Here is a 27,381-nt window from a genome sequence, read left to right as displayed (position 1 = left end):
GTTGCCACAAGCTCGAACATTTTCAACTACACTGTGTATATCGGTAGGTGGCATGGATATTCTTGACCCATAGGTGCTACAGCAGCAAACCACGGGTCTTCCCAACAGGTGAGTATGCTAATTATTGCTGGGGTGGGTTTGACAAAACTGCAACCATACCCAGCATGTGTAGGTAAATCACCACAGAACTGCACCCTGCAAAAATGATGTTATTATGATATAACAAAGTTTCATGTATACTTACTGGCAGGTATATATATAGCTATATTCTCTGTTCGCACTGGCAGAATTTTCAAAACTCGCGGCAACCGCTAGATCACTGGTAGTTCAGGTGATCGCCACCCCGTTCCCGTGGCGCTGGTGCTCGGAATCATTCCCATTTTCGTCAGATTTTTCTCTGAACCCTGTCTCCTGAGGGGAGGTGGGTGGGAATTTAATTATTATTACCTGCCAGGTAATATCATGAAACTTTGTTATATCATAATAACATCATTTTCATGTATGACACTTACCTGGCAGGTATATATATAGCTGATTGACACATTTGGAGGTGGGTCAAAGACAGCAACATTGTAAGAGTTTTAAAATTTAAAATAAATCCCAAATACTCTTAGATTCCTTACCTGCTAAGGTAGCTGACTTCATAAATCCTGCCTCTTAGCCTGCTAAACCTTAGTAGCTCCCAACTAGGATATGACCTAATAGTTGATGAAGCTAAATACAAGGGTCTGACAACTGGACGGGACCAATTCGTTGACAGGAAACCCTAGCCCTCTCTTACCACGGGCAATTCATGCTAGGATAAGTTAGACCACCTGAACCACACACAACGCTAACATAACACACTACACTTCACAGACTGAAGAGGAAATAACCCTCTCAGACAACCATAAAAACAACACCACTTAATTAAAATACCTAGCATGTTAGTAAGTTATGGGGTGGAAACTCCCTTGCCCAATACTGCTCCTGAGGATACATAAGGGCCCAACGTTTGACAATTGTCAAAGGTTGTTTTGACGTTTCTAAGGTAATGAGACGCAAACACTGAATTAGTCCTCCAAAACGTCGTTTCAATGATATCTTTGAGGGCCATATTCCTTTTAAATGCCAAGGAAGTAGCTACTGCTCTCACTTCGTGCGCCTTAACCTTAAGGATGCCGAAATTTTCTTCTTGGCATAACATATGTGATTCTTTAATCAGTTCCCTGAGGAAAAAGGCAATAGCATTTTTGGTCATTGCTCTGCTAGGGTCCTTCACAGAGCACCACAGTGATTCTGAAGTTCCTCTAATATTATTGGTTTTCTCTATATAATAGGGCAAAGCCCTTACTGGACAGAGAACTCTCTCTTGTTCCTGTCCTAACAAATCTGAAAGACCCATAATCTCAAAAGACCTTGGCCAGGGATGAGCTGGATTCTCGTTCTTGGCCAAGAAAACCTCCTGAAAAGAGCAAACTGCCTTGTCATGCTTCCAGCCAACATGTTTGCTAATTGCTTGCAGCTCACTAACCCTTTTAGCTGTGGCCAAGGCCACCAAAAAGATGGTCTTTTTCGAGATATCTCTAAACGAAGCTTGATCCATCGGTTCGAACTTATTAGTTCCTAAGAATTTCAGGACTACATCGAGATTCCAGGAAGGTGTTCTGTATCGGTGTTCCTTCCTTGTTCCAAAGGACCTTATGAGGTCTCTCAGATCGACATTATTGGTAATATCTAAACCTCTGTGTCTAAATACTGAGGCCAACATACTACGATATCCTTTAATTGTCTGAGTTGACAACCCTACTTCCTTCTTTAAATATAAAAGGAAGTCGGCAATTTGGGTCACAGAGGTACTGGATGAAGAAATCTTCCGACTCTTGCACCACTTACGAAAGATTTCCCACTTCGCCTGGTACACCTTAATAGTCGAGGCTCTTCTTGCTCCGGCCACAGCTCTGACCGCCTCTCTAGAAAACCCCCTCGCTCTGACAAGTCTTTCGATAGTCTGAAAGCAGTCAGACCCAGAGCGAGGGTGTTCTTGTGGTACCTGTTGAAGTGAGGCTGTTTGAGTAGATCTACTCTTGCTGGAAGTGTTCTTGGTACATCTACTGTCCATTCCAGTACCTCTGTGAACCAATCTCGGGCGGCCAGTAGGGAGCTATGAGAGTCATTCTCATCCCTTGACTCTCCCTGAATTTCTTCAAAACCTTTCCTAATATCTTGAACGGGGGAAAGGCGTACACGTCTAGCCCCGTCCAATCTAGAAGAAAGGCGTCTACTGCGACTGCTTGACGGTCTGGGACTGGAGAGCAATAAGTCGTCAATCTCTTTGTCATTGCGGTCGCAAACAAGTCCACCACTGGACGACCCCATAATTTCCACAAGACTCTGGCATACTTCTAGATGAAGAGTCCATTCTGTAGACAGAAGTTGACCTTCCCTGCTCAACAGGTCCGCTCTCACATTCTTCTCCCCTTGAATGAACCTGGTGAGAAGGGTTACATTTTCCTTCTCTGCCATAGAAGGATCTCCTCCGCCAACTTGCAAAGAGAGACTGAATGCGTTCCCCCTTGCTTGCGGATGTACGCCAGAGCTGTGGTATTGTCCGCGTTGACCTGCACCGCCCTTGTTGCGGATCACCGCGTTGAACTCTTTCAAAGCCAAGAAAATCGCCATCAGTTCCTTCCTGTTTATATGCCAAGACGCTTCCTCCTTGCTCCAGCGACCTGACACTTCTTGAGGGCCGAGAGTCGCTCCCCAGCCTGCGTCAACGCGTCTGAAAAACAATACAAGGTCTGGGTTCTTCTGCTGGAGCGACGCTCCCTCCGCTAATTTCCCCGGAGTTAGCCACCAAAGTAATTCCTCTTTGATCTTGCGAGGAATTCGAAACAGGAAGGAATCCGGTTGCAATTTTCTTGGGCCAGACTTGGTTCAAAAATATTTGCAAGGGTCTCATGTGAAGCCTTCCTAGAGAAACGAACCGTTCAGTGACGAGAGAGTCCCCAGTAAGCTCATCCACTCTCGTGCAGAACATTGTTCTTTCTCTAGAAAGGCTTGTACTTTCCGGATGCATTGAGCTTGCCTGTCGGGAGATGGAAAAGCCCGAAAAGTCGCTGAGGAAATCAGAATCCCCAAATAAACTAGCTCCTGATTGGGGATCAGATTCGACTTTTCTAAGTTCACCATCAGCCCTAATTCGTTCGTTAATGCCAACGTCATTTCTAAGTCCTCCAGACATTGTCTTCTTGATTGGGCTCTTATGAGCCAATCGTCTAGGTATAGAGACACTCTTATCCCTAGAATATGTAGCCACTTCGCCACGCTAGACATCACTCTTGTAAACACTTGTGGGGCTGTGCACAGTCCGAAGCAGAGGGCTTTGAACTGAAAGACCCTGTTCTGGATCACAAATCTTAAGTACTTCCTGGATCCTGCATGAATTGGGATATGAAAATATGCGTCTTGAAGGTCCAGGGTAACCATCCAGTCCCTGGACGCACCGCTGCCAGTACTGAATCGGTCGTCTCCATAGTAAATTTTGTTCTTCTCCACAAATAAGTTGAGTTGACTTATGTCCAGTACTGGTCTCCATCCCCCCGAGGATTTCGCTACTAAGAAAGCCGGTTGTAAAATCCCGGGGATAAGTGATCCAGAACAGGTTCTATTGCTCCTTTCCTGAGCATAGAAAGTACTTGCTCTTGCAGTGCTTCTTGTTTCCCTGGATGCTGTAGGTGAGTCAAGCTCTCTTGGCGATGTCGAAAGAGGTGGTTTCTTCAGAAAAGGGATCTTGTAACCTTCCTTGGCTACCGTGACGACCCAAGGATCTGCTCCCTTTTCTTGCCAAATCTCCCAAAACTTCTGGAGTCTGGCCCCAACTGATGTCTGAAGGACTTGTTCTTCATTGTTTATTACTGGGTTTCGAACCCCTCTTGGAAGGAGCTCTTCTTCCTCTGAAGGAAGGACGAGAAAAGGACTTGCCTCGAAAGGGCTGACTAGCCTGTCTTGACTCCTTAGGTGTCTTCTTAACCACTTTGGTGGGTAAAAATTTCCTTACCGAAGACGTTAAAAGATCCTGCGTCGCTTTCTGAGTCAGGGAAAGCGAAATATCCTTGATAAGATCCGAAGGAAATAACTGATCCGAGAGTGGGGAAAAAACCAATTCGGATTTCTGAGCATTAGAAACGCCCTTTGCAGCAAAAGAGCACAGGAGTGACCTCTTCTTTAAAACTCCTCGGTGAAAAGCGATGCTAACTCATTCGCCCCATCCCTTAGGGCTTTGTCCATGCAGGACATAATACTGCTTGGAAGTTGCGAAGCAGTTGATTCCTTATCTTCCAAGGTTCGTCCCAGAGCCCCCAAGGACCAATCAAGAAAATTAAAAACCTCGAATGTCCGGAAAATACCTTTCAAGAGATGATCTAACTCTGATGACGTCCACCAAACTTTAGCCGAATTCAAAGCATGTCTGCGGGAACTGTCAACAATGTTGGAAAAATCCCCCTGGGAGGAGGCAGGAACTCCCAGGCCGAGACTTTCCCCCGTCGCATACCAGATTCCGGACTTCGATGCTAATTTGGCTGGAGGGAAGGAGAAAGAAGTCTTGCCCGCTTCCCTCTTTTCTTTCAACCACGTATCGATCCTTTGAAGAGCCTTCTTTGCTGTAATTGAAAGCTTCATCTTCAAAAACGATGACTTCTTCGGTGTTTTATTCTTGGAGAATTGAGAAAGGGGTGACATCGGAGCTGAAGGCTGAAATTCCCCTTCAAAAATTGACAGAAGGCAATCAGTTAACTTCTTGTAGTCTGAAGAAGGTGCTTCACCATCTTTCTCTTCTTCAGACGCTAAGTCTTCCATCTCCTCTTCTGCCGAAGAAACATCTTGTAATCCAAGGTCTTGCTGCTGAACATCTTCTCTAACCTCACGGGAAGAAGAAGGGTTAACCTCCTGCCGCCTGCGTCCTGCGTCCTTCTGAGATACGTCGACCAAACGTGAATCCGCTCCGAGATTGCGTCCTGTCCGCCTGAGAGTCCGTCCGACTTAGCCGGTAACTTGCGTCCTACACGAGAATCCGAAGTGCGATGAGGAGGAGGCAAACAATCATGCGTCCTTTTGGAGGACTTGACGGGGAGAGACGCGTCCTTAACGTCTCATAGGAGGATGTTCCGTTGCTTCCCACGATTTAACTAGATCGGCTAACCTTCCTTGCATCTCTTTAAGAAAGTCCTTAGTCTCTGTTCCTGACGGAATGCCTGAAGCAATGCGGGGAACGAAGACGAGAAGTATTGCTACGACGGAGAAACTCGAACCTGAGGTCTACGAGAAGGAGAAGATACAGGAGAAACTGCCCAGGATGCAGAAGGAGGGCTCCTATCAGGCGAACCGCCGTCTAAATGAAGTCTTGCATCCTGCCTTGAACGAAAAGTTCTCCTCCTTTTAACCGGAACCACGTCTTCATCGTCACTAGATGAGAAAATCTCGGGGCTACTCCACCGCTCTTGAGCGTCAAGTTCATCCTGAGATGACGTAGGTCTATGTGTCCTCTCAGCGGACGCGATTCTTCCGCATAGCGTCGATACCTGCCTGACGCAGAACTATCGGTAGAAGAAAAACACTTCCCAGTGTCGCCTTTTCTATGGCGCACTGCTGCAGCCTGGGACGCAACAGGACTGCCTGAAGGGACGACTGATCGTAAGGGAACCCCTCTCGCCTCCCTTCGACTGTCGACATGCCTTCTCCCTTGGGTCTGGGAGCTTGGCAGAGGCCTAGGTCTAGGAGCACGAGAGAGACAATCAGCCGCCCCCTCCACTACACTGACACTCTCAAAAGTACCCACTTTGTCTGTAAGACGCTGAATCTGATCGCCCATTGACGCAAGGGCGGCAAACACTTTCACATAATTAGGATCCTCAGAAACAGCAGCAGGCGCAGGAGAAACCTGAGGAGAAGGATCTACAACTTCTACTTGGGAAGGAGGGGGAGAAATAACAGAAGCATTCAAGGCCTTACTAGAAGAGCCTGACCTCTCACTCCGAGACACCGATCTCCTTACTCTATCCTTTTCTAGTCTCTCAACATATTTAGTGAAAGTCTTCCATTCCTTCTCATTTAAACTTTCACACTCATTACATCTATTATCCCAAGTACACACACCCTCTCTACACTTCTTACATACTGTGTGAGGGTCTACCGAGGCTTTCGGCAGTCTCACCTTGCACCCTTCTTTCACACACACTCTAAATACTAAACCAGAATCAGACATTATAAGAAATTCCAAACGCGATTGCCAATCCAACTTTCCAATACGATACCCAATAAATCCATCAAAGTACAGCGAAAGTCAGCTAACGAGTTCGAAATTCTAGCAGGGAACCCCACAACAATGTTGCCGGTTTCGGCTGGCAGAAAAAATCTGACGAAAATGGGAATGATTCCGAGCACCAGCGCCACGGGAACGGCGGTGGCGATCACCTGAACTACCAGTGATCTAGCGGTTGCCGCGAGTTTTGAAAATTCTGCCAGTGCCAACAGAGAATATAGCTATATATATACCTGCCAGGTAAGTGTCATACATGAAAACTTAAGTTTGCACTTAGTTTCTTCGACCTTTGTTGTCAAACCTAAAGGTATTTGGAATAAAGAATGGGGCCTTCAAACTAGTGGCTTGACCTTGAACAAAAATGTTTTTGGGTGGTTTTGATTTGAATCCAAGAGCTTTTTGTCACCTGTCAATTTCTTGGTAAAGCTCTTTGAGGACAAGAGAGCGAGTACAATATCAAAAAACCTGTTTTGACGTAGGAAAATCCTATTTTCGGTAGTCGATGTTGATCCACAAAACCCTCCTGCTTCCCTGATGAAAAGACATGAGGTTTGGGTATGGCATCATCCTACATTGACCAACAGAAAGGAATGGCATCTTGGTCGTATGTAAATAATATAATGGTCCATATGCGCTTAACCACTTCTTCTTTTTGTGGTTTCGATGTAGTAGGAAAACTGGGTATTAGCATTCGCTGAGGATAATAGAATGTGCCCTATTATCCTCCAGTCATACTCTATCACGTGTTATAATGCCACAAGACCAGTTATGAGAATTCTTTGATATTAGTCTGTCACCATGGAGCTCTGGATAGACCATGGAAAGGTTACACCTTGAGGACTCAACAGCGACTACCAAAAATAAGTTTTTCCTATGTCAAAACATGTGTTTTTAACAACCATCTATTTCTTTTTTTAGGGGTAAAGTACTAAGCTAACTTTTAAATGAAATTACAATAACTTTAATTTCATTTAAATGCAAGGGGGTCTGGAAACCTAACTTTATGTAAGTTTGGGGTATTGCTTTATACTGCAGCACGTTATAATGTTTATCATTACAACACAATACCTGGCCACACAACCAGCTAAAAGAGAATTCTATGACATCAGTCTGGTCACCATGGAGCTCTAGATAACCATGGAAGGGTAATCCATGAGGACGAGACAGTGACTACACTATCAAAAAAGGTGGAATAAGGTTGGCTGCCAGATTTGTGTGATATTTGTAGTATGCTCCTGGCTTTAAAATGTCTCACTGGGTTCCATGATTCACTTGGGGTATGAAAATGGAAGATTATATCTTTCTGGCAGAACTGCAGAAAAGATATTAGCCCCTTTTTCACAATAGGCAATATTGGTCCCTAGTTCCTCCCAGGTTAACTCTGCTGAGGAAGTGGAGGAATCCTTATTTGGGGGAGATGTCCCTATTTACCAGACATAGAGTGGACATCACAACTGAAACTGCCCTGCTGAACTAGGAAGGACCACGGACACAACTTTCAGCTATACAAGGAATAAACTCCCCAAAAGGAAATTTATCTCCCCTTCCGTTATCAGATACTGAAGGGGATTTTACTAGGATCTACCAGACCGAAATATCTATATTCTCTGAAGGGTATAGTAACTCACCCAGGACTTCTGCCCATTGGTTGCCAGGCAGTTACAGTTTTGGCTGCAGAGGCTCATTCAGATTGCAAAGGCTCCCCAAAATGAGTTTCACAGTTTGCATAAGGTGAAAATTATCAGTGTAGTATCAAAAGATATCCTTGCCACAGAACAGCAAAATATAAGGTATATTATACAGGATTCCAAACAGGAAATCAGATCAGTCCTGGACACTGGGTTACATGCAAGGCACAAGAATATCTCAGCCCTTGACCAAAAGCATAAGTGGCTGCACAATCTGCCCAAGTTGAGTTTGATGTTAGGGCACTGACTTGTAGAAAGAAAAGTTAGTTCAGAAATATAGAACATAGAAGGGGACTCCAGTATCCATCCCTGATGATACTAATAAGACTTGGCTAGATGCCTCTATGAGCATTTTTTTCTTCCAGTGGTAAGTATTTTATTATAAACAAAAAAACATGATTGAAGTAGAATGTGTAGGATTTTAAGGCAGAGCAGCATTTCCTAATATGGAACGGCACCTGGTATCACCTTCATTAAACTTTTTGAAAACACTAAAAGAAATGTTTATATATTCTTCCCACAAATATAGCATTGAAATCGATATAAGAAACACTTTACTAGGTTACTAGAAAATGTAACTCTATGGCTATCTTGGATAAGACCCAAATTGCTTACAGGGTAGCCCCAGTCTTTAGTCCCTTTACATTTAAAATAATTACTCATGTAAAGGCAGCTTTCCAGAACTCTGTAGTAACTAGAAAACAAAAGCCACTGGCAGAAACAACGCCATTTGCTCCTGTCATCCTGGTCTCTGAGAACTCTACAAAGGAATGGTCTTCTTTTTGAAAGGAAAAGGCTCCTTCTGGACATTGCCACTCAACACTTTGGGATCTCTACAAGCAGAATCTCAGAAGGGACAGCCATGGCAGGATTTCACGGCAGGATCCTCCTCCTTAGTATGATGACCTCTATGTACTATCATTGGAAGTTGTCCCCAAAAATCTTCCAAAACAATTGCAGGCAGTCCCCAGGTCCATGGCAGGGGTTCTGTTCCCAGCAGGGTTGCTGTAAGCCGAATATGCCTTAACTTGAATGATCATAATTATAATGAGAATAAATAGCACCTACAGCGCTGTTACAGTGCTGTAAGCACCGTAAGTTTGGGTTACACTGCCATAAACTGGGTAACGGCACCTTAAATCCACTTACAGCGCTGAAAAAATTAGGTTAACAGTGCCATGAGGCAAGCACTGTAAATCCAGAACGATGTAACCCGTGGACTGCTGGTATTGCTGTTGTGACCAAATCACTTATGTGAACCCTATGGGAAGCATGCTATGACTTTTTAGAATGGTGCATAAAGGCCCAGATGGAAACATTGTAAGTCTCCAATGACTCACTTCCCAATGCAACTACTTTATTACAATCTAATACTTTCTGTAGGGACCTTTTAGAGGAGTCTGTTGTGGCTCAACTTAACGAACAAGCCCGCCAACAGAATTGTAAAGAAAATGCTCGTCTTGGAAAAGGGGGTTCCAGGAAACATTTCCCTTTTCCCAACACAAAAAAGGTGCAGTTACCCCTAAAACATTCGTTCAAAAGGGATAACAGCAACAAAAATATGCCTTTCAAAATGTCCAAAAACACGTTTACATGGGAAAGGGAAAATGCATTACATACCTGGAATGTTTATCACAGACAAAGGAAGAGGTGGATCCCAGACTCCCAATAGGAATTGTGTGGTTGGGTTGGCTTCAACACCATCACATGTGATGGAAGTCCTCCCCTTGGGGACATAGCATTATCTTCAATGTGCTTGGGTGGAAATGGTCTTCCCCACTTTAAAGAGGTTCCTAAAAAACCAGACCCCTCTTTGGAAGATTACATGCAGAAGGTCATTTTAAGGGAAAGCATATTGAAACATGTATAGTATTTGCCACCAAGCACGCCTTTTCAGTGTTAACAAGATGTATTCTTCCAAATGGAAGGTGACCCTTGATTTATCAACATTGAACAAGTACACTGTTTGCTAAAAGTTTCGGATGACTACTGTTGCCCAAGTACGTTCAGTCATTTCATAAGGGACCTAGACAGTGTCTATAGATCTGAAAGGTGTATACTAGCATGTCCTTATCGCCATTCTCTTCTACCACTGCCCCAACAATTGTTACACAATTAGTAGCAGTAGTTGTCCAAGAACTCAGACAAGAAGGAATTCAACTGGTAGCCTATGTAGATGATTGGCTAATCTGGCCGCCCACCAGAAAAGTGTGCCTACGAAACCTAAGAGCAGTAATCAACAGATTCCAGTCAAAAGATTTTCTGACAAATTGGAAAAATTCCTGCATCACACCCAGCAAACGTTTTCAGTGGCTGGGACTTTGTTGGGATACTCTTCACAGCCAGTTGTCTCCCCATCAATACTCAAAACAGAATAAGGAAGGACCTGAAGCAGTTTCTTGCACAGCCCAGAGTTTCCAGATACCAATTAGAATGTATGATAGGCCTGTTAGAGTTAACAGCTGTGACAGATCAAATCCTAAAATTGCAACTGAAAGATGTTTTGGCTATCACATGCAAGAAAAAGGAATAAAAAAGTTGGGAGGATAATCCGGCCTTAGACTCAGAAGGGGTCCTTGGCAAAACAAGTCACCCTGACTACTCCACCTGTACAAGTAATAATACATACAGATGCCTCCTTGACAGGTTGGGGAGGCCATTGGGAGGATCGTCAGGTAGCAGGGAGGTGGTCACCTGCTCTAAGGAAACGTCATATCAACTTCCAGGAGTTGATGGGTGTCTATTAGTTTCTCAGAAAACTGAAACCTCCAAAAGAGACACATTTTGTTGGTCCTAGACAACATGACTCCAATGTCCTGCATCAAGAGGTTGGGATCATGTTTACCTCCTCTCAGTGCAGTAATACTATCCATCCTTAAGATGGAAGGAAGCGGCACTTGTCTGCTATTCACCTCACAGGGTAGCTCTATGTAATAGCAGATTCTCTATCAAAGGATACAACCATGCTCAACTGAGTGGATGTTAGACAGTCACTCTTTTTTAATAATTGCCAACATGCTTCCACAACCAGAAGTGGACCTGTTTGCCACATACATGAACCACCAACTTCCAGTATGTGTCGCTGAAATTGGACAAGCAAGCAATAGCAAGAGATGCATTCCTACAAGACTGGAACAAACAAATTATGACATACCTTTTTCCTCGGTTATCCCAGATTTTGAAGGTTTGTTTTGAACGAGCTTCTAACCTTCAAAGGACCTGCTTACTTAACAGCCCGAAATTGAACACACAGGCACTGGTTCCTGGTGCTTCAACAACAGGCGAAGAACTCAATTACATTACCATCTATCCTAGAATATAGGAGGGAAAGTTGTCTATGCATCCTCCTTTCTGAGCCGAGACCTTCATGTGTGGCAATCTTGTCTATTTTGAAAACTACTCACCTAGGGCAGAAACTATGGACATCATTTATCCGACAATACTGCCAGTCCGTATGAAAGCATCGGTTAGACTAGACCTATGCAGAGAGCTCAGTTGAGATCTCTATTGAAACACTTAAATTTTCTTACATACCTTTTTGAAGATTAAGTACCGTCGCTGTTACAACAATCATGGCATATAAGGCAGCATTAACAGAAAGCTTGCTTTAAGGATTTGGTATAAATTCTAGTAATAGAAATCATTACTTCCCTTCTCTGGTCTTTTGCACTACAAAAACCTGCTCCTACAAGGCTTCTGTAAACCTCTCAATTCAGTAGATCAAATGCTGCAATGCTGCTCATATGCTGCAAAAGGCGATCTTCTTGCCTGTTTAGCAAGAGCTGATATTAGTGAACAGGGCTTTCTTAGACAGGGATGATACACGCAAACAGCTAACCATCATTATTATTGTTCCCTGGTACATCATTCCTGGCCAAGAATGAGAACCCACTAAATGGAAATCTTTTATTTTCATAAGGAAACTCAGTTTACCAGACAAACATTATGCCTGGTTCAAGTACTTCAGTTTTACCTAGAGGCCATGGCAAACATCCCAGAGGGTTCAATTTTCTTACACCCTAGCATGGACAAACCACTCTTTCTACAAGGGCTGAGAATACTAATTTAGTGCCCCTCATTAAAAAGGCAGACCATTCTCCTTTTGTAAGTCACGACATTAGAAAAGTAATAAGTCATTGGCTTTCTTAATAAACGTCTCTTTTGAAGAAGTCTCCAAATGTATAGGGTGGTCATCAGAGATATTAATGCCATGAGCTCGAAAAACAATTGAAAAACTAACAAGTGTGTATCAGTAGGTGGTATGGTTAGTCCTGACCCATAGGCACCACAGCGGAAAAAAAAAACCAGGGTCTTCTAAATGGGTGGGGATGCTGACTATTGCTGTGAGAGGTGCAACAATACTGCAACCAAACCCAGCTGATTCGCAAGTCAAAGAAACAATTTAGTTTAGCCAATAAGGCTTCAGCACATTTTGATGTCAATGTCTAAAATGTTATTAGGATGCAGAGGAATCCAGAATGGCCCAGAGGTCCAAAAAAGGAGGTTAAAAAAGGGTAAAAGCAATGAAAATACCCAACTTCTAATATGAAGTTTTTGTCCTTTATTTAAAGAATCAAATATTGTGTCATTTTATAAACTGACGAAGTAGCGTATATTAAAAATTTGAATTGCAAAAACTGTGTTAAAAAAATTGTTAAAAGCTTAGTAAATCTATTTAATCTTAGAAATTACTTTTCATTTTATAATTATAAGCAATACCCCTAAGTAATTCAATAGGATCTAATGGTTCGACTTCCAATATGAATTTTCTATTTGTTCAGTGGCATCTCTATCTATAGTTTTTGTAGCTTTTGGGGGGGCCTAACATCCAGCTGTCAACTTTTTGAGATATGCATCACCTTTCTGTATTTTCCGTAAGGCATCAATAATAGCTCATATTGTAAATGCTGACTGGCCGCTTTGGCTTGATTATTGGTTCGATCTTCATTTTTTAGAGTTCGTTCATAAAGGTTCCATATCTAAGGAGCAAAAATTGGGTTAATCCTTGCGTTTCCACGCCTATTCATTTGTCCAATAAAAGTATCCTCAAACCAATGAAACAAGGCTATTAGTTCATCAGGAAGAACTACTGCTAATGTATCCATGTATTCATCCATCTTTTCTAATGGAACGAAAGCGAGTGCTATGATCATATTAGCCCATAAAGCAAAGTCAGAATCAGTTTTATAACAATTTAACAAACCTAATGAAACGATGTCTGTGCATGTTTTGAGCTAGATGGAAAAAGCAAACCATAATGTAAAGCATGGGAAATGTATCTTACATAGCACAAATGGCAGCTTGTTCAAATCACAAATTATTGAAGTCGGTCTCAAATTAGGTTTGATGGTTTTAAGTAACTCAAATAAATGAAAACAAGTTACTCTTTGTTTGTTAGGAAGCAGAGCATAAACCATAGGAATAAGAGATTCATGCTTCTTAGCCAATATAACATGCATTAAGGAAAGTATGCTATTAAGGAAAGTATGCCCATGTGTATAGTTAAGTTACAGAAGTTGGAAAGCTACATAGGAAAAGACCAAAAGTAACTAAAATATTTCCTAATAGCCACTGACTCACACTTGATACACCTCAGTATTTGTTTCACATTATTTGACCTAAGTTCTAGAGTCAGTTATCATCATTTTTAAAGAAATCGTCATTACTGACACTGTTCAAATAACAGTTTCAGAGCCTACAATATACAGAATGACTCAAAACTTAAAACAAGTCATACCTCTTTGCATATGCAGGATCAGTAAAGATCTCTGGAATGTCAATACCATGCTCTACAGCAATACAGTAGAGTCCAAACATGTGTCTGTCTATACCTTCGTTTTTAGTACATTCAATCATCAGAGATATGTGCGTTTTGATGGCATTGATCAACTTTTGCTTCTTCTCTGCATTCTGAAAAAAAGTAAAAAATTATGCAAAACAAGGATAGGTATACTGAATTTGACATGTCCATCCTCACTCTTGTATTCTCAGTGTTAAGATCTTTTTATTATATTTTTAAGATCTCTTTATTTTACTAACCAAAGTACCCAAAGCATAGCAATATCATTCAATTATGCACCTGAAAGCCAAGCACAATACAACTCATACAATTATTTAAGTAGGTCAGCTGGGAGTTTTATAAATGGATCCTTCTAATCTTTCATACAAATCCATTACATTAATTCACATTCTGATCTTCCAGTACTCCAAACACTACAACCTATTGTATATCACCAAAAACAGGAACAGAGATAGTCTACACGTCACTGGATTATGGGTCCACATTAGTTAACTGAAACAAAGATCTACTGTACTGTGATCAGACCAGTGATGATGGATGGTTCAAAAACATGGACATTAAGAAGGAAAAAGGAGCAGAAAGCCTGCAGCCAATAGAAATGAAGTTGCTGAGGTGGATTTTTGGTAATTTGCTGCAAGAGAGGCCAGAAAATAAAGAAATCATAAGGGCAGGTGTGGTAAAGATCACTGATACAATAAGAGTTGGAACTGAGATGGTATGGGCATGTGGTAAAGATGAGCAAGAAAGAAGGAGTGAGGAGGGCTTGGTTGGAACCTGTTAGGGATAGAAGATCAAGACAGATGATGTGATAACGTGAATGAGGATCTGTAAAAGTTTAGGATGATGCTTTTGAAAAAAAAAAAGTTGAAGACATATAAAGTGGTGGGGATGAAGTAGTAATTTTTTAGGTGGTCTAGGCTGTTACCTGTGATATATCTTTTAGATTGGAAAGAGAAAATTAGTACTGTAAGCTTTGATTTTATAAGCTGAACCCAAAGTTTAGCTGCCAGGTTCAGCAACCAATCACTTAATCATGGTTGCATACATGACTGATTTAGCTGTAACCATATTCCTGTATACACAGAGTATAAAAAATGGGTCAAGATCCCTGGGAATAAATTCAATTAACTCCAAGACCTCCTGTGGGTACATTTTTATCATACAATGGAGACCTAGAGCAACCTGGCTGACGTGCACAATTTTGCAAAATCTACTGGCAACTAACTAAAAACAGCCATGCCCAATCAACCAGAGTCACTAATAACTTTACTACAGTGACACAACTGTGGTTCACTTTTGAGAAAACACAAGGTCATCCTTCAATATCAGAGTAGACTCAGCATGGTTTTTGTACTAACCATGGAGATTAGCAGGCTAACTACAGCTATGCTACTGAGATATAAAAGCCATGAAATTAATTATGGCAATTAAGCTCTGGCAGCTCTTCAAAGAAATCAAGCATAGACCAAGTACAGTGTATGCATCTACCCCTATGCTAGTGATAAATGGGCTAACTATAGACATGCCTACCAAGACAAAAAGCCAATAACAGTCGCTATCTCAGGCTCACTTTCTCTCCAGAGGTTGAAAGATCATCCCTATGGCATGGGAGACCCAACACATTTCTCGCAAACATCCCTAGTGCCCCACAGGCTAAATTATTGGTAACTTTTGCTATTGGGATGATCAAATATGTAAGGAAAAAATTGCTATGGCTGTCCACTGAATCTCTGCTTGCTCCCTTTCATGTAAACTGAACCATCTGTCTGGTTCCAAAGAGCTGACCTATTTTTTCTGCCCCTTCAATCTCATGAGTTCAACATTATGTTGACACTATTGCAAAGGCCCTCTTCCCATGCATTGCATGCTGATTGAATGTGCAAGTGAGAAAATTGCATATAAATACCTACACAGGTTCTTAACAGCCAAGATTCTCTACCACCCACCCAATGGCACATGAAGCCCTTGTCATGGTAGTGACTTACTTGACTAAGTGGGGAAACAAAAATAAACAAAATGTTCTTCATAATGAGCACATGTTGTGTGGACATCTAGTCTGTTGTTCCCTGGGTCCATCTTCTCCCATGGGAAATTTGATGCCTGTTGATGTAAGATTTTGTCTTATGTTGGTCTAAAAGGTGTGAACCTGCTATGGTCAGATGAGAGATGTTGATAAACCAGCCAGCAAGCAAAATCTTCAAGAAGCTCTATACAAGAGAAACAAAATCATCTGTTGGGTCATTATGGGGCTTGCCCATTTATGGGTATATAATCTCCCATAGGATTGCTTAAGTGACGAAGGAAGGGCAGAGAGAGAGGAGAGGAGAAGCTCTACATTTTACCTTTGAGAGACCCCTTTAGATGTTTTGGTACGTCAACTCTGAGAGAAAGCTGATCGCCTTTATCTATGCAAGATTAATACACTCTGAAGTTAAATCCCATGGATTTGCAGTCCCACCTTGGATGAAACCATCTGTATCTTCTATAGACCAGCTATCAACAATCCTGCCTCTGAAGTTAATGCACCAGTTATGTATTAACATATTTTATAGTACTGTGCTATCTTGCACACCATCCTCCCCATCTTCACCTACTTTGTTTTATATTTTCCAGTGGTTGCATAGAGTTGACTGAATACAATTTTCTCTATAAAATATTGTAAATAAATGCACTGTACGTATTGTTGTTTTTATCCTTTATATTCCTAGACCTGTTTCCAATTGCTGGTGTAGAAGTATTTTGGTTACTAAAAATTAGAAAGAAAAATGACGGTTAAGCCTGAATTATCACAAGCTCTGAACTTGTTGAGCACTTAATATGGGTCACAACAGAAAAGGGACCCTTGGACAAACTCAAACCCTACTGACACAGCCAGAACTTGCTGCTAACAGGGAACCAAAGAAATATCCCAATGCCACCATTCAAGCAACATCCAGCTCACCTTCTCCAATGCTGGAGGATAACCCATGGAAGACCTACAAGTTGCTCAAGTCCTCACTAAACACTGCTCATGCTATCTGCAAAGCTTGGGAAGACTATGACTGGGACCAAAACAATGAGATACGAACCAGCCAGGCAGAAGTGCCACTGGAGGCAGAAAGGGCATCCTTACCTATTTAAACAGCACCTGAAATTTGGGATGGCACCCAAGAACTGCCCCCAGATGCAACTGGATAAAAAAATTACCAAGGTGGCAACCCAAATATATAATAGTGCCAACCACACTCCTGCAAGATGCCTCCTCCACCAGATTCTACATCACCAACCACCCTCTGACAAGAGGATCCTAGTATATACAGGCACCTGCAAGTGGCAGCAAACAGAGGCCTCAGAACATCATACAAACACCAAAACTTCACCCTCAACCTAATGGAAAACAAATACCGGGGGGACTACATCGCCACAGATATTCAAACACCCGCTTGTAGCAGCTTGGCACTATGGGCTTCTAGCAGATACAGCCCACCGCCATCTCCTGGACCTTGCCACCTTCCAGACTCGCTGTAGTCCCTAAATAATCAACCATAGCTTCAGTAAGACCACAGACCCACACCCACACCCCCACAGGAGGACTTTGCTGATGCCTTCAGCCAAAACTCAGATAGATCCCTGGGATCCCACAAAAAAATAGCATATATCACCACAACAAAGCCACCAGGCACCTCTAACATCCTTATTTTAAATAAGAATCAAGCAGGCCAATGAAAAAACAAAAGAGCCGTACTATCTCTTGCAGGATAACAGCCAAGTGGTCCACCCTGACAAGTGCATTATGGCTCCCTCCTTTCACATCAAGTTCCTGGGTCATCAAGTCTCAGCAAGTAGAGTCCAACCTCTACCTTCCCAAGGTACTGACCATCAAGAAATACCCACTCTACCACAAAATGCCTACACAAATTCACGGGAATGGTAAACTACTATGATTGATTTTTTTCCAATATCACACTAACCATGGGCCTCCCACTATGATGCCCTCAGAGAAAAAACCATGACATTCACCTGGGGCCCCACGAAGTATGTCATGTTCATAGACACCAAAGATCCCTTGGCAGATGCCACCATACAGCCATTTTCCAACCCAAGGCCAAATTCACCCTCATGTCAGATGCAAGCAATGTCACAACAGGCATGGTTGTTGAGTAATCAATCAATAGGATGACACAACCCCTAGGTTTCTTCAGCAGAAAGCTATTACAAGCTAAGAAAAAAAAAATATAGTGCCTTTGACAAAGAATTTCTCTACCTATATCTATGCACCAAACATTTCAAATACCTAATGGATCATCAACCACTCATCCATGCCCTAATAACACAGCAGGACATATCTGACATACAGCAACACATCCCAAAAGAAAACCCCCGTGGCAGACCCACTACTCAGGAAATGTCGTTGGAGACAAACTATAGATAAATTAGGATAAACTTGCCAATGCCCAAACAAGATACAGTGGTACCTCCACATATGAAATTAATCCGTTCCGAGGCGGCCTTCGTATCATGAGCTTTTCGTATCTTGAACTGCATTTACATGTAAAATGCCTAATCTGTTCCAAGCCCTACAAAAACACCCCAGTAAATTTTATAATAAAGCTAAATTGACCAATAAACAATGAAATGCTACAACAATTTGGACCAATCAATACCTAACTTAATACGTACTAGTACTAATATGTACGTACCTGTAAATAAAGTGTATTAGTGTACATGGTATGTACATACGTACGTATGTAGTAAAATGTGGAACCTTACCTTTCGAGTGAGGCTATCTCCGAAAGTGGCGACAGAGGAGGAGGACAAACGGCAGAAAACTTCTGATAGTACATGCACTTAACTTTAAGAAACACTTAAAAAATGTCAAGAAACATAAATTAAACTTTACAAAACACAATAACAAAACTGTAACACTTAACTTTACAAAAATAAACTTAAAATTAAATTTTTTGTCTTTTTTTTATTTTTACATTTATTTTACTTTTTTTAAACTTTACGTTTTTTTACAAAATTTAAATTTCTTCACCACTTTCAAGTTTCTGTTTTTTTGTAGAATCAATTGGATCTTCCTTTTTTGCTTACTCCCACTAAAGGCCTCTTTAAAAAATAACTATCCAAGGAAGATTGCTTCTGCCTGCTTTTCAAAATGCTCCTGAAACTCAGGCAAACGTCATTGAACTGCGCAAGGCATCGACCTGTGTAAGCCTTTTTTGGGTGTCTCTTCTACAAATGATTGCACTTTATGAAAAGCAGCTAGAGCATCCTTAATTTTCTGCCATTGTCATAGGGTCGTCCTCCTCCTCCTCACCGCTGCTAGAGAACTCTTCTTGAATGACGTTATATTGCATGGCCTCCAACTCCTTCAGGTCATCTGTCGTAAGCTCCTCTTGGCGCTCCTCAAGAAGGTCATTGATGTCGTCCTCATCGATGACCAGCCCCATGGACTTGCCGAGTGCAACGATCTCGTCAAGATCTGGTTGTGAAACAGTTTCAGGATCGTCAACTGTTCCTGAATCTGCAGCACCAGCTTCGCCCACGTCGAATCCCTCGAAGTCTCGGGCTGATACAGCATCAGGCCAGAGTTTCCTCCACGAAGAATTGAAAGTTCGCCTCGAAACCTCCTGCCAAGCTTGATCGATGAGTCGGATGCATATCACAACATCGAAATGCTCCTTCCAAAATTCACTCAAGGTGAGGTTTGTGATATCAGTTGATGTCGAAACATCTCTTGAAAAAGATGTTTCATATACAGCTTCTTGAAGTTCGATATCACTTGCTGGTCCATGGGCTGGAGGAGAGCGGTGGTGTTAGGCAGAAGATAAAGAACCTTGATAAAAGAATACTCTGCTAGGATATCTTCCTCGAGGCCAGGAGGGTGGCAGGGGCCCTGTCCAACAACAGCAGACATTTCAGAGGGAGGCACTTCTCTTCCAAGAATTTCTTCACTGTCGGGTCGAAACACAGATTTACCCACTCCGAGAACAAAAGTCTCATTACCCAGGCTTTCGCATTAGCCCTCCACATCACTGGAAGCTTCTTCTTTAGCACTTTGTGGGCCTTGAAGGCTCGAGGAGTCTCTGAATGATACACAAGTAGGGGCTTCACCTTGCACCTTGCAATCCCCACTGGCGTTCAAACAAAGTGCGAGCGTAAGCCTGTCTTTCATAGGCTTATGCCCGGGTAGCTTCTTCTCTTCCTGCGTGATGTACGTCCGACGAGGCATTTTTTCCAAAAAAAAGGCCAGTCTCATCACAGTTGAAGACTTGCTGAGAACTGTAGCCTTCCTTGATTTGTCATCTCGTCGAACGTCTTAATAAAGGCTTCGGCCACTTTGGTGTCCGAGCTGGCCACCTCCCCATGCCACACCACCGAATGGATGGCAGTCTGTTTACGGAATTTTTTGAACCACCCATGAGAAGCCTTGAACTCTGGGGTTGGCATCGATGTCCCTTCTCCTCTGTCGTCTTCGGCCTGGGCAATCAAATCGCCGAAAATAGCGCTGGCCTTTGTGGCAGATTGCCGTCTCGGTTATCGTATCGCCAGCGATTTCTTTCTCTCCAGACAAGAAGCAGCCTTTCCATCTCGTCGTGCACGTGGCTCCTCTTGCCTAATACAAAATAGTTACTTCTTTGGAAGGTGTAGCTGCTCTGATGGCATCCTTCTGCTTAAGGATGGTGCCTATTGTCGACGGATTTTGGGCCATAATCCTTGGCGATCACACTCAATCGCATGCCAGTTTCATACTTTTTAATTATCTCCATCTTTGTCTCCAAAGAAAGCATCCTCTTCTTTCTTACTTCAACTTTCTTGGGACCCATGACTACGTATATGAGTTATGTAGTACATATACGTATGTAGTAAAGTTCTCACACAACACTAACGAATTTACGTTAATAAACATAATCGTATAGAACAAACGAATTCACGTGCTTACGATAACGATGATGCCGCTGAGTGGCCAAAAAAGCACGCCGCTACGTAGATGCATGATGGGATCATGGGAGAGATTCTGACCAATAGGAGAGCAGGATCTTATGGCGTGACTAGCATCAGGAACCAATGGAAGAGCAGGAGGATGGTGGCGAGTCTACTCAGTTGGCGGCATGCAAGTTTTAAAATTGTTATCGGTGGTCCGGGCAAATCTCGGGACTTTACAGCAACAACCTTTCGTATCATGAACTATTTTCGTATGTAGAGCAAAAAAAATCTTCGTATATTTGCTTTCGTAACTCGAGTTTTTCGTAAGTTGAGCCTTTCGTATGTCGAGATACCACTGTACCAGGTAAAAGATACAGAAACAAAATCTACCATACCTCAGTTAACTTTGTCTCACAGCCTGGTAGTTTAGTTCATTTCCGAAACTATCCTCTATGATACCAGCACAGCATGTCCTTGTCCCCCTAATGCCAAGATTCCTACTAGGAAAGTCTCCAACCTATTCCAAGGACTCTTCCATCCATCAAGAAGGACAACAACTGAATTATAGACAGATAAGATGGGGCACACAGTGATGTAAAAAAATAAAATGGATCAAAAATTCCATTCAATGCAAAAACAAAAAAAAGTAAAAGACTCCCCTCAAACATATCCTTGTTGACTGAATTTATACTATGGTATTTTTTTTTTCAGTGTACAGGCGGTCCCGGGGTTACGACGGGGGTTCCGGTTCTTGAGACGCGTCGTAAGCCGGAACATCATCAAAAATCCTAAGAAAACCTTACTTTTAATGTTTTGGGTGCATTGAAAACTATGTAAACTGCATTCTTATGGCATTTTTCATCAAAAAAAACCCCTCAAATATTGATTATTTTGCATTTTTGGTGTCATATTTCATCTCCCAGATAAGCGTTGTAGGCGTCATAACCCTGGAACATGCATCGTAACCCTGGAAATAACATCTATTGACAAGCGTCGTAACCTCGGTTCTTCGTAAGCCGACACCGTCGTCAACCCGGGGGACTGCCTGTATACTCAAATATTTAATACTCTACAGTATTTAACTAAATTTGTGAATACCCAATGTTTCCTCTATCTGTCGACTTGTGAATTCCCAATGTTTCCCCCATCTGAAAAAAGAAAACAATGGCTCCAATATTGTATGAGAAAATGGCTGTGCTTGAATGTAGAGGGGACTTGAGTTTAGCTTTAAGTCATACATTTTTAAGGGTAATAATGTAGGATGACTTTGAAATTATATCTAAAGGTTTTAGGATGATAGTTAAAGGTATAGTTGGTGTTTGAACTATTAAAATAGGCAATTATAAGCATTTTTGGAGGTGGTCTTTGGTGTCTGAACTATTTATATAGCCAAGAATAAGCATTTTTAGAGGATACCAACTTAATGTGGATTTTTCCTCAACTCAGGTGGTTGTGGTCCCTATACCCTGCAATTACAGGAGATATTCTGTACAGTCATATTACTGTCCATAATCATGTCCCTTATTCCTTCTCCACCAACCTTTCTTGCCAAATCGCTGATTATATACTAATGCCTACAAACAATGTGATTTCCCATTTGGAGATGATTAGATGATTTCACTTAATTGTAACAGGTGGCTATAGCCAAGTTCCTCCTTTTTACCTGGCTCATCTCCATGGAGTGTGACACTTTATAGTTCCATTGCATTAATTTTCAAAATCTTCCTCACACATAAGTAGTTAACCTTTAAGTGCAAATTTGTGTAGAAGATGTACTACTCAGAGTGACATATTCTTGCATCTTGACAAATATTTGAAGTAACAGGTTTATTTATGAAAGTGTGACTTTCATTAGTTATGTGTGCACTGACAATACCATTGATCAATCATCACATGTTGGAATACCTTCAAATAATGTGCCAGCCAATTCAGTGTTCCAAATAATTGTTACTGGTGTGTGCATGTCTCTACAGAATAGAAGGGAACATAGAATTCAGTGCTGACAGTGAAGTTGATAGAAAAAAGGTACAAACGAAATTGGAAAGAAAGCGATTAGTATGAAGGGAGGTACACTAAAAGGCATGAAAGGGGCTGCAGCTAAGGACCAAAGGGATGCTGCAAAGAACCTTAAGTAATGCCTACAGTGCATTAAATGAGGTGCACTGATGGTACTATCCTACTACAGGGGCATGTCCTCATAGAATTTGATCTTTTGGTTAATTTTGTTGGTCTGCTGGGGTGACTGCTTAGGTTTGTTTTATCTGTGAAAATTGCTTTGGCGATGTGGTAGTTGTTTCATACTCATTGTTCTTGTTTCAGTTCTATGTAACAACAGGGCCTCATTATCTGTGATTATTATAGCATAAGATCACCCACCAATCCCTGAAACAGCAGATAACAGCAAACACATAAAAAAAGACCAAACAAAAACTATTTATGCCCATATGAAACCCCATACCTCTTATAATAATCATTATTGGTTATATATTACAAAGCATAAAACATTATGGATATAACGCAGTTCCAGGATTACGTGACGCAAGCCGAAAAATGGTGTAACCCCAGACAACATCGAAAATCATAAGAAAATCTTGATAACAACATAATCTGCATTTCTATTGAGTTTTTCATAAAAATACCTCCAAATTTTTAGCATTCTGCCATTTTGGAGCACCAGTCTTCTGTCGGACTGGCAATGTAAGCCCGGGAGACAGTTTTTTATGAATATACTTGATGAGAGACATAACCTTAGAACAACGTAAGCCGGGAACTGCCTAGTGTATTTCTTATACAATATAAGAAAAGATATTTCTAACTAAAATAATTTATGATTATGCTTATTACACACTAGTCACTTGTTTCATGCCCATATAAGTCCCCAATGACATTTTACCTCTTATAATAACCAATATTAGGTACTATACATAACTAATAAAAGTAAAAAATTATGGATATAGTATTTCTTATATACAGTATATATGGAAAAAAAATTTAAACTTACATAAAGGAACACGTAATCATTATGTACGTTGTGCTAATACACATTCACCTGACTGGGAGAAATTTATCTAGTACGTATTATCATTTTTATTGTCTTATGCAATGAAAACTATGAAAGAATGAACACTATGACAGAACACTAAAAAAATAAAAAAATTAAAAATTATAGCAGTGAGAGGTGAATGCGTGTACAGTACACGTGTGTACTGTACACGTGTGTACTGTACACGCATTCAAAAATGTAATGTGTCCATTACATTTTAAAGTTTCTTTGCACAATATCGGAATGTCTCTCTCTCTCTCATCTCTCTCTCTCTCCTCTCTATCTCTCTCTCTCTTCTCTCTCTCTCTCTCTTTGATGGCCAAAAAGGAAGCAGAAGAAGAAAGTGAGCTAAGTTGTGAAAGCTGGATCAGAAAACGAGAGTCAGTATCTCCTTCTACTTTTGGAATCTTGCGCTTCAGCTAGAACTTCTACTGTTCATTTTCATCAGGTCATACTGGGAGTCTAATGTCAATTTGTACAAAGACATGCTGCAAGAACTCATTCCTTTCTTCTTTGCCCTGGACCATGTATACATTGTGCCAGGTGGCTTTCAATTCATTCGAGAGACATGGAAGCTCTAAAAAATGACACATTTGTTGAATTCACAAAAGGAAATTTCACTGCCCATAAAACCACTCTGCCTTTTTTCTCAATGGCTTTAAGCCAAGCAGAGGAGCAGAATAATGTGAAAGGAGATGGGGAGCCTTCAGCCTGTTTGAAGATGCCGATGCTCTCATAAGATGGATAGTAGCTGGGCCTGAAATAAGCTGCCTGATTGATGATTTTGAGACTAGAAGTGATGTTGATCTAAAATCTGAGGGTAAGCATCATGATGAAACTGAAACTGTGCAGAAAAGGTTTCTTGAAATGGTCGAGAATCTAGTAAAAGTAATCAAAGAAATGGGCAACCCTTCTGAAGAAGATTCACTGCATCTGATTGTGCTAGACAAATGTAAAGTTAGTGAATCCTTGAGATCTATGAAGAGCCTTGGGCATGCACAATTCACAAACTTTATTGAGAGACTCAAGACACCCCGCAAATTCTATGAGCCAGCACACAAGAACAAAATTTTATTGTTCAGTCACAAGATGTCTGCTACAGAGTCCAAGGGCAAGCAGTCACTGCAAACCATAAAGGAAGACCATAATCTATTTTTATGCCTTTTAAATGAATTCTTTCAACATGAAAATCAAAATTGCCCACCACCACTAGCACATGATGGGCAAATGCATCAGGGCGCCAAGTGACAGCTATTGCCTCTACTAGAACAGTAGGCATCAATCAGGTATCCATGACAAAGAGCCTACTGATGATGATGATGTCATAATGGATGGTGCAGCTCTTGTAAATACTCTGAGACCAACCAAGGGGTCTACATTTGAGTCTTATACAAAAGATAAAGTCCTGTCCAAGGTACAGAAGCACATATGGAAGTATAAACATGATATTGTTAAGACACAATAAAGTTTTGTACATACTTACCTGGCAGATATATATACTTATCTATAGTCTCCGACGTTCCCGACAGAATTTCAAATCTCGCGGCACACGCGACAGGTAGGTCAGGTGGTCTACCTTTCCCGCTGCTGGGAGGCGGGTGTATGAACAATTCCAATCCCGTTTTCTAATCAGATTTTCTCTTCCACCTGTCTGAGGGAGGCTGGGCGGGCCATTAATCGTATATATCTGCCAGGTAAGTATGTACAAAACTTTATTGTATCTTAACAATATCATTTTTGTACACATGAACTTTCCTGTCAGATATATGCTTAGCTGATTGGCACCCTTGGTGGAGGGTAAGAGACAGCTAAATAATATAGAAAAGGGAAACAACTGGTGTTGTAGGATATAAAAACCTTGGTTCTTACCTGTTTAGGCAGAAGACTTCATGGGTACTGTCTATGAGTCTGCATTGCCTGAAGAGCTACAGCGAGGACGTGACCTGTTGCTGAAAGACTCTCCGGATCTACCAAAGGGATTTCTGATCCACTTACATGGTAGAATCCAAGTAGGATCTTGTCAAAGGGATTTCGTCCGCTTACTTGACAGAACCTGTCCACTACTACCGCAAGGAGCCAAAACCATCCGACCACCTAACCAAACTAACTCGTGTTAGAACTAAGACAAGAAAGAGATGCCTACCTGCATCCTCTTTCACACAACCATAAAAAACACAAACAACACAAGAGGGGATATAAAATAAATACCTAACAAGGATACGCTTCAGCTCCCTGCCCAGCACCGAATCCGCAGATATGTATGGACCTCAGGCGAAGCATTTGTCATATGTAATCTTCACGTCCCTTAAGTAGTGGTTTGCGAATACCGATTGGCATCTCCAAAAAGTAGCCTCCATAAGGTTTCGCACAGACATGTTTTTGTTGAAGGCTAGCGAAGTGGCAATAGCCCTCACTTCATGGGCCTTAACTTTAAGAAGCTTAAATTGTTCCTCATTGCATGCTACATGCGCTTCTTTGATAAGACTTCTCAAGAAGAATGCCAGAGCATTCTTCGACAAGGGCCTACTGGGGTCTCTCACAGAGCACCAAAGGACGTCCTTATTGCCCTTAAGTTGTTCTTTCCTCCTTAGATAAAATTTCATGATTCTTACAGGGCAAAGAGTCCTCTCAGGCTCTTCCCCTACTAGTGAAGACAATCCTTGAATCTCGAAACTTCTGGGCCACGGATTCGATGGATTCTCATTCTTTGCCAAGAATGAGGGGAGGAAAGAACAAACCATGGACTGGTCTTTGAAGCCCACATTTCCTTCAATGGCTTGCAGCTCACTCATCCTCTTGGCGGATGCCAAAGCCATAAGGAAAAGGGACTTCTTGGTCAGGTCCTTGAATGACGCTGATCTAGGAGGTTCAAACCTAGATGAGCTGAGATATTGAAGCACTACGTCAAGATTCCAATTGGGTGTTCTTGAGGAAAGCTTCTTCGTCGTTTCAAAAGACCTAATCAGGTCATGCAGGTCTTTATCTTTGGAAATGTTGAGGCCTCTGTGTCTGAATACTGCTGCTAACATACTGCGGTATCCCTTGATAGTCGAGACCGCCAGTCCACATTCTTCCTTAAGGAAAAGGAAGAAGTCATCAATTTGGGTCACAGAGGTACTGGAAGAGGAACTTTCTTACTCCTACACCAACGTCTGAAGATATCCCACTTCGAATGGTATACTCGCAAGGTGGAAGACCTCCTTGCTCTTGCGATTGCTTTGCAGTTGAAGACGAAAAACCCTTCGCTCTGACGAGACTTTGGACAGTCTGAAGCCAGTCAGACTGAGAGCGGGGAGGTTTTTGTGATACCTGTCGAAGTGGGGTTGTCTGAGTAAATCCTTCCTTAGTGGGAGCGATCTTGGAAGGTCCACTAACCATTCCAGTACCTCTGTGAACCATTCTTGGGGCCGGCCAGAATGGAGCGATTAGGGTCATCCTCGCTGAATCTGACTCTGCGAATTTCTTCAATGTCTCTCCCAGGATCTTGAAGGGAGGAAACGCGTATACGTCCAGACCCTTCCAATCTAGCAAAAGTGCATCGATCTCTATCGCCCTTGGATCCGAAATCGGAGAGCAGTACAGATCCAGTCTTGCATTCCTTGAGGTGGCGAAGAGGTCTATATGTGGCCTGCCCCACAAC

At 41.8% G+C, this 27,381-nt stretch overlaps 1 protein-coding gene across 1 annotated transcript in view; it reads right to left on the bottom strand.

Annotated features, from left to right (window-relative positions):
• Nucleotides 1–27,381, bottom strand: part of LOC135226492 (peroxisomal carnitine O-octanoyltransferase-like) — a gene marked incomplete in the record, with an annotated part of 719,233 nt that overhangs the window by 117,373 nt on the left and 574,479 nt on the right. Inside the window, 1 exon segment of the mRNA XM_064266109.1 lies at nt 13,727–13,899. Coding sequence (XP_064122179.1) covers nt 13,727–13,899 — 173 coding nt within the window.

Source organism: Macrobrachium nipponense, chromosome 14, assembly GCF_015104395.2.
Source record: "Macrobrachium nipponense isolate FS-2020 chromosome 14, ASM1510439v2, whole genome shotgun sequence".
In the NCBI taxonomy this organism is placed as follows: domain Eukaryota; kingdom Metazoa; phylum Arthropoda; class Malacostraca; order Decapoda; family Palaemonidae; genus Macrobrachium; species Macrobrachium nipponense.
Note: the sequence above shows the minus strand (reverse complement) of the source record. Positions and strands in the feature narration are given on the sequence as shown.